The 10,573-nt window shown below is 51.7% G+C and overlaps 1 protein-coding gene across 1 annotated transcript in view; it reads left to right on the top strand.

The window, feature by feature from the left end:
- ppp5c (protein phosphatase 5, catalytic subunit) overlaps window positions 1–9,307 on the top strand; it is a 50,232-nt gene extending 40,925 nt beyond the window's left edge. The window contains exons 11-13 of the mRNA XM_078241765.1: window positions 1,910–2,088; window positions 3,852–3,933; window positions 5,095–9,307. Coding sequence (XP_078097891.1) covers window positions 1,910–2,088; window positions 3,852–3,933; window positions 5,095–5,157 — 324 coding nt within the window. The 3' untranslated portion in view covers window positions 5,158–9,307. The remainder of the gene's footprint in view (window positions 1–1,909; window positions 2,089–3,851; window positions 3,934–5,094) is intronic.
- The last annotated feature ends 1,266 nt before the right edge of the window (window positions 9,308–10,573 follow it).

The following is a 10,573-nucleotide window of genomic DNA, read 5'->3' on the forward strand; positions in this document are numbered from 1 at the left end:
GATCGTCCATGGCAATCTGACTTGTGACACCATATTCATCCAACTTAACGGTCTTATAAAAATTGGGTCTGTCAGCACCTGATACAATTAACAACCATGTGAAAACATGTAGAGAGGAACAGAAAAACCTGCACTTTCTTGCTCCAGAGTATGGAGCTGCAACAAATGTAACGGCGCTCCGAAAGCTCGTGATTCCAAATAAACCTGTTGGACTTTAACCTGGTGTTGTGAGACTTCTTACTGCGCCAACCCCAGTCCAACGCCGGCATCTCCACATCAGTGTTAATGTAAGCCTACTTGTGACACTAATAAGTCAAAAAAAACTTTAGCAGGAAGGATAAAAGGGCAGCGTATTATTTAAATGGGGTGAGATTGTAGAACTCGGGTGCAGAGGGATCTGGGTGTCCTGGTACATGATTCACAAAAGTAGGAATACAAATGGAATGTTGTTTACTGCAGGGGATATAAAAGTAGGGACATTTTGCTACAGTTGTACAGGGTATTGGTAAGACCACATCTGGGGCACCGTGTACAGTTTTGGTCTCCTTATTTAAGAAGTGACATAAATGCATTAGAAGCGGTTCAGGGAAAGTTTGCCCGATTGATTCCTGGGATGATGGGGTTATCTTATGAGGACAGGTTGGGGCTGTATCCGTTGGAGTTTGGATGAATGAGGTGATCTTATTGAAACATATAAAGTCCTGAGGGTCCCAAAAGAGAAAACGCTGGAAAATCTCAGCCGGTCCGGCAGCATCTGTAAGGAGAGAAAAGAGCTGACGTTTCGAGTCCAGATGACCCTTGGTCAAAGCTAAAAGGCAGAGAAAGTGGGAGATATTTATACTGCAGGGGGAGGGAGTGAAAGATGAGTCATAGCCACAGAAACCAGGGGAAAGGCTGCTAATGGCAGCCCATTGAGAGAATAAAGGGTGTGAATGGCCAAACGGCAGAGAAGCTAAAATCAGAGGGTAAAGTGTGACAGATGAAGATGAGAGGGAGAGGGGAAATGGGTGGGAGAGAGGTAAAATTAAGAAAAAGGGGGGGGGGAAAGGAGAAGCAAAAGGGGGGGGGGGGGGGGGGGGGAGGCGGGATCTGAAGTCCTGAGGATACTTGACAAGGTGGATAGTGAGAGGATGTTTCCCCTCATGGGAGAGACCAGAACAAGGAGAGACAGTTTATAAATAAGGCACTGCCCGTTTAAGATGGAGATAGGTTAGGTGGATTGGCCATGCTAAATTTCCCTTAGTGTACAAAGATGTGCAGGTTAGGCGGATTGGCCATGCTAAATTTCCCCTTAGTGTCAGGTGGATTAGCAGGGTAAATGTGCGGGATTATGGGAATAGGGGCCTGGGTGGGATTGTGGTCAGTGCAGACTCGATGGGCCGAATGGCCTCCTTCTGCACTGCAAGGATTCGATGAGAATTCTTTTCTCTCTCTGATCTTAAGTCTGTGGAATTGCCTTCCCCAGAGAGCAGTGAGGATGGGGTCAGTGAATATTTTAAAGACTGAATTAGATAGATTTTTGATCGAGAAAGGAGTCAAAGAGCATTGAGTGGGATGGGGGGTGGGTAGACAGGAAAGTGGAGTTGACGCCCCAGTCAGATCAGCCTTGATCTTATTGAATGGCAGAGCAGGCCCGAGGAGGCGAATGGTCTACTCCTTGTGTGCTAATCTAAACCACTGCAGCACCCCTAACTTCAACCCAATTTGACCGCCAAGTGAGACGGAGGTGTGCGGAGGGGGGGGTTCAAACCCAGACCCTCTGAGGCGCCAGACCCCGCGCCACGATACTGCTGCCAAATTGGCTCCACCAGTAAAGCCCTGGCGCCCAGGCTGTTGTCTGTCATCGCCGTCTCTTGTCCCGATGCGACGTGCCCGGAGTGAAAGTGCCCGTCTCCGTTGTCTTTTCCAGAACGGAAGGTCAGTCAGCAAGCGTGGGGTCAGCTGCCAGTTTGGACCCGACGTCACCAGCCGCTTCCTGGAAGAGAATAAACTGGATTACATTATCAGGAGCCACGAGGTGAAGCCAGAGGGTTACGAGGTCACGCACAACGGCAAATGCATCACCGTGTTCTCAGCGCCTAACTATTGGTGAGTATCCGCGCTCTTCCAGCGACTGGGCGGAGCCCAGGGTCTGCCCAGGCTGGGGCGGGGACTGCTGCACTTTCACCTTTCACCCCTCCAACCAGTGGTGCGGGAGGAGCCCATGCTTCCTGCGCCAGCTGCCTATCAGAACATTTCAAGACTAATGCGAGTGTCTTGCATTCTCCCCACACCCCTGTATCCACCACCCTTAAGACCATGAGACATAGGAGCAGAATTGGGCCACTCGGCCCATCGAGTCTACTCCGCCATTCAATCATGGCTGATATTTTCCTCATTCCCATTCTCCTGCCTTTTCCCCATCACCCCTGATCCCCTTATTAATCAAGGACCCATCTATCTCTGTCTTAAAGACACTCAATGACCCGGCCTCCACAGCCTTCTGCGGCAAAGAGTTCCACAAATTCACCACTCTCTGGCTGAAGAAATTCCTCCTCATCTCTGTTCCAAAGGATCGTCCCTTCAGTCTGAGGTGGTTCCCTCTGGTTCTAGTTTTTGCTACTAGTGGAAACATCCTCTGCACGTCCACTCTATCCTTGTCGCGAGTGTTTACATAGAACATAGAAGAACATAGAACAGTACAGCACAGAACAGGCCCTTCGGCCCACGATGTTGTGCCGAGCTTTATCTGAAACCAAGATCAAGCTATCCCACTCCCTATCATCCTGGTGTGCTCCATGTGCCTATCCAATAACCGCTTAAATGTTCCTAAAGTGTCTGACTCCACTATCACTGCAGGCAGTCCATTCCACACCCCAACCACTCTCTGCGTAAAGAACCTACCTCTGATATCCTTCCTGTATCTCCCACCACAAACCCTATAGTTATGCCCCCTTGTAATAGCTCCATCCACCCGAGGAAATAGTCTTTGAACGTTCACTCTATCTATCCCCTTCATCATTTTATAAACCTCTATTAAGTCTCCCCTCAGCCTCCTCCGCTCCAGAGAGAACAGCCCCAGCTCCCTCAACCTTTCCTCATAAGACCTACCCTCCAAACCAGGCAGCATCCTGGTAAATCTCCTCTGCACTCTTTCCAGCGCTTCCACATCCTTCTTATAGTGAGGTGACCAGAACTGCACACAATATTCCAAATGTGGTCTCACCAAGGTCCTGTACAGTTGCAGCATAACCCCACGGCTCTTAAACTCCAACCCCCTGTTAATAAAAGCTAACACACTATAGGCCTTCTTCACAGCTCTATCCACTTGAGTGGCAACCTTTAGAGATCTGTGGATATGGACCCCAAGATCTCTCTGTTCCTCCACAGTCTTCAGAACCCTACCTTTGACCCTGTAATCCACATTTAAATTAGTCCTACCAAAAATGAATCACCTCACATTTATCAGGGTTAAACTCCATCTGCCATTTTTCAGCCCAGCTTTGCACCCTATCAATGTCTCTTTGCAGCCTACAACAGCCCTCCACCTCATCCACTGCTCCACCAATCTTGGTGTCATCAGCAAATTTACTGATCCACCCTTCAGCGTTTAACCAGCTTTGCACAGGGAAGATTGGTGGGGTCGGGGGTCCAAACAGAAAATGCTGGAAAATCTCAGCAGGCCTGACAGCATCTGTAGAGAGAGAATAGAGCCAACGTTTCAAACATTTATTACCCGCCCCTAATTGCCCCTTGAAATGAGTGGACTTGTTGGGCCCTTTCAGATGGTAATTCAGAGTTGACCACATTGCGCCTGGGGCATGTTGCTTGTGTCTGCCCCCTCCTCTTAGTGAACCTTCTTTCTCTTGCAGTGATCAGATGGGGAACCAAGGAGCATACATTCACCTCAAGGGCTCTGACCTGAAACCCATCTTCCATCAATTTAAAACTGTGGTGAGTTTCTTCTTTATTATTTCATGGGATGAGGGCGTCACTGGCGAAGCCAGCATTTGTTGGCATCCCTGATGAGGGGAGGCGATGGTCTAGCGGTATTATCACCAGTCTATTAATCCAGAAACTCAGCTAATGTTCTGGGGTCCCGGGTTCAAATCCCGCCACGGCAGATGGTGGAATTTGAATTCAATAAAAAAGATCTGGAATTAAGAATCTACTGATGACCATGAAACCATCGTCGGAAAAGTCCACCTGGTTCACTAATGTCTCTTTAGGGAAGGAAATCTACCGTCCTTACCCGGCCTGGCCTACATGTGACTCCAGAGCCACAGCAGGTGGGTGGCACAGTGGTTAGCACTGCTGCCTCACAGCGCCAGGGACCCGGGTTCGATTCCCGGCTTGGGTCACTGTCTGTGTGCAGTTTGCACATTCTCCCCGTGTCTGCGTGGGTTTCCTCCGGATGCTCCGGTTTCCTCCCACAGTCCAAAGATGTGCAGGTTAGGTGGATTGGCCGTGCTAAATTGCCCCTTAGTGTTCAGAGATGTGCAGGTTCTAAACTGCCCCTTAGTGTCGGGGGGATTAGCAGGGTAAATATGTGGGGCTACGGGGACAGGGCCTGAAGGATTGTGGTCGGTGCAAACTTGATGGGCCAAATGGCCGCCTTCTGCACTGTAGGGATTCTATGATTAGGTGGATTGGCCACACTAAATTGCCCCTATGTTCTATGTTTTTATGTGCAGTTTAGGTGGATTGGCCATGCTAAATTGTCCCTTAGTGTTCAAAGATGTGCAGGCTAGTGGATTGGCTGTGCTAAGTTGTCCCTTAGTGTCTCAGGATGTGAAGGTTAGGAGTATTAGTGGGGTAAATCATGGGGTCACAGGTCTAGGGCCTGGGTTGGATGCTATGTTGGGGAGTTGGTGAAGACTCGATGGGCCAAATAGCCTCCTTCAGCACAGTCGGGATTCTATGAGAACACTAGAGGCGATGGGGATTGCACTGTTTTGTCTCTCAAATAAATTGAGGAGAAGGTGCAATGAAGTGATTCCAGCCGAGGAATCGCACGAGTAATGGAGATGCTGTGGGTATGGCACTGGTACATTTAGAAGTTGAGGACTATGTAGTTTTAACCACGTGGTAATGCCCTGTTTCTTTCTCCCGCAGCCTCACCCGAACGTTAAGCCGATGGCGTACGCGAATTCTCTACTGCAGATGGGGATGATGTAGTATCTGAGCATCTGGTTTGGACAGAATCCCCTCCCGTGGTGGGTGGGGCATCAGGGTTTAATTTAATCTTCCTCACTCGCTCTGCCATCTCCGAACCAAGTCTCCCGCCTTCCCAGGGCCCTCGCTGGCTGGGGCTCCACAAAGTGCAAGGTCCTCCTAGTGCATAGAGCATACGTTAGACTCGTGGCCCAGGCGAGCGCGTGTGACGCCCGCGCAGTCCAGCGGGCTCCGTATCCACGTGCCTGCCCTCGCGAGCACGGTCTCAGAACAAATTCTCAACCCCCTCCCCCAGATCGGCTGGGCTCTGCGGAATAAAGTAATTTCAATCCCTTAAACTATTGTAGTTTCCCTTTCACCCCCCACTGCCCTTTAACGAGCCCCTGACTGTTCCCCTAAGCTTGGGGGGGACGGGGTTAAAGCTGATGCATAGTCTCTGAATGGCTGGTCGACACCCCCAGATTACCTCCGATTTCCCCCAAAACCAGATCTCCAGTACCCCACAACCTAAATAGAAGTACAGATGTAAATGGCAAAGTTTTACACGGGGAGAAAAGAAATAAAGCTTTTTTAGCGGAACTAGCTTTATCGCCTCCAGTTTCGGGTTGTAACTCCCCGCGTTACACACACCCCGTCAGTTCTGGGACACTCGAGCTATTGCCTGTGACATCCCCCCCCCTCCCCCTTCTTTCGTTTCTAACAGTACGCAACCCTCAGGACCCCTCCCCCCCCCCCCCAGGCTTCCCACTTTCAAACCTGTGTTCCCGTTTGCTCTGGTTTGCGCCGTCTGAATTTGGTGGGCCTTTATTGGACCGTTTGCTGTTTCCGTTCCCGCCAACGGCTTGCAGGCGATTGCGAGTTGATGGTGGAGGGAAACGCAACGGCCGTTTCCTAGGCCCACGGCGGCGCTCGCAAGCAAAGCTTAAAACCCCCCACCCTGGGGGCTCCAGCTGCTGTAGTGAAATCCCGCGGGCGTAACGTTTAAAAGTTTGAGAAGCAAAGGAGTCGAATTCACAGAAAGCGAATTCAGGGGAATGTTTGTTTTAGGGGCGTTAGGGGGGGGGGGCGGTTGCTGGGCAGAGACGCAAGGATGTGGGAGAGAACCAGTGCACTTAGTGTAATTGACTTCAAAAGAATTCCTGTAGCGCCTGTCACCACCTCGATGTCCCGAATATGAGGTCAGATTTGAGGTGCCGCCACTTGTTTGGGGGTGTAGGAAACGCGGGAACCAGTTGGCACACAGCCAGATCCCATCAATTGCCATCATGAGGTTAAAGCAGGAGAAATAGATGCAGGAGTAGGCCATTCGGCCCCTCGAGCCTGCTGCCCCGTTCAGCAAGATCGCGCTGGTCTATCTCAGCTTCACCTTCTGGCCCTATCCCCGTGAATGTTCCTTTGTATCCAAAATCCCACCAATCTCAGCCTTGAATATCCACCTGCCTGAACCCAAACAGCAATCCCCATTGGTGGAGATTAGTGTTTCGAGTTAGCAGATGACAAGATCCACGTGCGCACGCGCGCACACACGCGTGTGCACACACAGGCGGGCACGTGTGCACACACGCAGGCGCGGATACAGGTGTACACGCGTGCATACACAGGTGCACACGTGGGCACACACAAATGCACATACACGCATGCACGTACGCACACTGGTGCACACACTCATGGTGAGCCATCGGTTTGGCCCATGTGGACTCGTCCATGCAGAATGGGCTCTCAATTTCTTCCCCAAACCGACTGTTTCTTCAGTCCTCCATCACATCCGCGCACACCGCCGCACCCCTCCTCTCCCCGCCTCCACCCCCCACCCCCAATCCACGCGTTGGTACCTGTAGGAAGAGCCCATCAACACGTCCCAAATATGACCCTCCTCTTCTGGCCCATTTCTGCCATTTCGCTTGCAGTGGGAGACCGGCTATTTGTCCCTCAGGGCATTATTCTATCACTTCCTCCTCCTTCTCTACTGCAGCTAAACAGGCCTCCATTCAGCATCTTAAAACCCCAAACTGTCTCTCTGCTAGAAACCTGTCTCGCGTTCCCGCCCGCTAGCCCGGAGCTCCTGTAACTAAAGTCTGCGGGAGGGAGTCTTTGCAGCCGAAATAGATCAAGAACTCGAGATTTAGTTGTAAATTGAAGGCGAAGGTGTATATTTCAGTGAAGAGTAACCTGCACCTCACAATCGGTGGCTATAATTCGCCCAGAGATCTTTGACGACAAGAGTTGTGCCCCATCGGAACAGGCGTTTCACTCTGGATCGATGATCAATTCCCATCGTATCCAGACAGAATGTTCACCGGCCTGTCCAGAGGAGCATACTCCAAATCAGTGAACTGTGCAGAGAGTTAGGAGCCCCTTACCGCCCCCCTCCCCCCCCCCCCCCCCCCCCTCCGGTCACCATTCACACCTCAGCTAACACCACTTCTTCAAAAAAACATTTAACTGCGCTGCTTGTCCTATTACTGTTTCTGGGATCTTGCCTTGTGTAAATTAGCTTGTGGTATTTGCCCCACCCAACCCGTGATTGCAATTGAGTGACATTCATCACCCAAGAAGCGCCTTTTGGGGGGCTCCCGAGGCTGTGAAGGGCGCTATATAAATGCAGATGTATCTTAATTACGGACACGTTGAGGTCGGCGCAGCTTCCCATTCGCTGGAACGGACACCCGCCATGGCGGGAGGTTTGTGTCGACAGTGGCCTCGCACCACAGCCCAGCCCCATTAGTCCTCCCTGCCGCTGCGTGTACAGAGCCTTCTGGGCCTGTGGAGCCGGGGGGGGGGGGGGGGGGGGGGGGGGGGGGCAAAAGGAAGGAGGCAGGTCTCAATGGCAGATCAGGGACTGATCGCTGCCGGCTGCTTTGTCCCGAGTTAGCCTCGCCTTGTTGACTGGGAGTCTCCCACCCACCTCGATCGATCTCCACCAGCACCAAACACTGTGCTCCATCCTTCCTGCCATCCGACACGTGGCACACTTCTTGCGATATCAATCTGGAAGACTCGCTAAAATGGTTAAATAAGGTGGCGGGGGTGCTGTCACCCAGGTGTCTTGTTGGCACTGGGAGCTCATGGAGTGAGCTTGGGGGATCCCTGATCTTGGATAGACCAGGATACGCGCCTGTTTCAGGGTGAGGGCAGCTTGGGGGGAGGATGGGGGGGGGGGGGGGGGGTGGAGAACAGGATTGCTTTCACTTGTTTGTTCCTTGCCATGCGAGTGTGGCAGCTGAGGTGATGCTGAGCTGAGCCGCTGTGGTCCACCTGGTACAGGCACGTCCATGGTTAGCGTTCCCAGCGGTTAGGACCCACTGACAAAGACGCACCTCCAAGCAAGGATGCTGCATGTGGTTCCCCTGCAGGCCTTGTCCTTCCACGAGGTAGCAGACTCTAGTTTGGGTGGTTCCACTGACGTCTACTGTGGATCGCCCAGGTGAAGATGTCTTTGGCCAGCAATCTAAAATTCCCCCGTCCTCCTGATTTATCTTTGCCCAATAGCTCCAGGTCTGATCCTTCTGGACCAAGCCAGTCCTCCAGCAACTGCACCCCTGTTTCATTGATATCTGGGGAGAGGGGGGCAGTGGGACCAACGGGGAAAGATGACAATCATTCAGAGCTTCTAGAGAGTTCCGCGGCTTTTCTTTTTCCAAAAAGAAAACGGCGTGACCATTTTCCTCACCAAATTTTCCACGGGTCGGGGAAGGACTTTGGCCGCTACGAACGCACAGCTTCTCCCGACGGTGAGGGGGCAACGGCTGGTGTAGCGCGAGGTGGATTTCTCTCTGTTTCTCTGCTCCCCGCCCTCCCCTCGCGGATGGTTTGGTTTTTATGTTGGGTTTTTTTTGGGGGGGGCACTTCCAGGTGCGGTGGTGTGGAGTTTGGAACCTGTTCCCTGTCTGACTCTGAGCTTGAATGTACATGGTTTGGTGGGGGGGGGGGGGAGACTTGACGACCTGGTGCTCAGTTTAGGCACAAGAGTTTTATAATTGTACGTGTTTGCCATTGAAATGTCACTGTCAGGAAAAAAAAATTTATTCAAATGTTAGAATTCTGAATTATATTTAATGACTGTGCATTGTGGTGTTTGAAGATTTGCAACTTCCTGAAGACTGTATTGGCCAGGAGACAGCAATATGTTCAATAAAATAAAGATCGCAAGGAACCTGTGTCTGCTGAGCGACTGGGGAAAGGGCAGATTGGGTCGGAATGCCCCCTCTTCACCTTGTCTCTGTGCTTATCTGCTGCGGTGCTCACCCCTGCCTCTGTCACCTCCTGGCCAGACTGTTGCAACAGTCCCCTGGGGGCGGCGCGGTGGCCACAGTGGTTAGCACTGCTGCCTCACAGCGCCAGGGACCCGGGTTCGATTCCCGGCCTCGGGTCACTGTCTGTGAGGAGTCTGCACGTCCTCCCCCAGTGTCTGCGTGGGTTTCCTCCGGGCGCTCCGGTTTCCTCCCACAGTCCGAAAGACGTGCTGGTTAGGGTGCATTGGCCGTGCTAAATTCTCCCTCAGTGTACAACAATTTGGCGCAACATCGAGGGCCGAAGGGCCTGTACTGCGCTGTAATGTTCTATGCACCTGAACAGGCGCCGGAGTGTGGCGACTGGGGGAATTTCACAGTAACTTCATTGCAGCGTTACTGTAAGCCGACTTGTGACAAATAAATAAACGAACTTAATTCTGGCCTCTTGAGCATCCCTGATTTTAATCGTTCCGTTATTGACAGCCAAGTCTTCATCTGTCAAGGACCCAAGCTCAAGAATTCTCTAACTAACAAACTTAGAAAATGGATAATGGATCTCATTCGCCCTGCCACTGCTGTCAGCAGAAACAGAGAATTTGACACTCGCTCCATTCACTGCAGCGGGACAGGAGAATCCCAGCCGCAGGCGAGGTCGTAGAATCGTGGTCATGGTATTTCCCAGTTCTCCACACACACCGCTCTCGAACTCTTTGCTCACAGTGTATGTGCTGCCTCTAAAAGATTGGTTAAATTAACCTAAGGGGGGGGGGGGGGGCACGGTGGCACAGTGCGGAGTCTGCACGTTCTCCCCATGTCTGCGTGGGTTTCCTCCGGGTGCTCCAGTTTCCTCCCACAGTCTGAAAGATGTGCAAGTTAGGTGGATTAGCCATGCTAAATTGCTCCTTAGTGTCCAAAGAAGAATAGGTTAGGTGGATTGGGCCATGCTAAATTGTCCCTTAGTGTCGGGAATAGCAGGGTAAATATAGAAACCCTACAGTGCAGAAGGAGGCTATTAGGCCCATCAAATCTACACTGACAATCCCACCTAGGCCTGATCCACGTAACCCCACATATTTACCCTGCTAATCCCTCTAACCTACGCATCCTGGGACACTTAAGGGGCAATTTAGCACAGTCAATCCACCTAACCTGCACACCTTTGGACTGTGGGAGGAAACCCGTGGCGT

The sequence above is a fragment of the Mustelus asterias genome, chromosome 24, assembly GCF_964213995.1.
Source record: "Mustelus asterias chromosome 24, sMusAst1.hap1.1, whole genome shotgun sequence".
Lineage (NCBI taxonomy): Eukaryota > Metazoa > Chordata > Chondrichthyes > Carcharhiniformes > Triakidae > Mustelus > Mustelus asterias.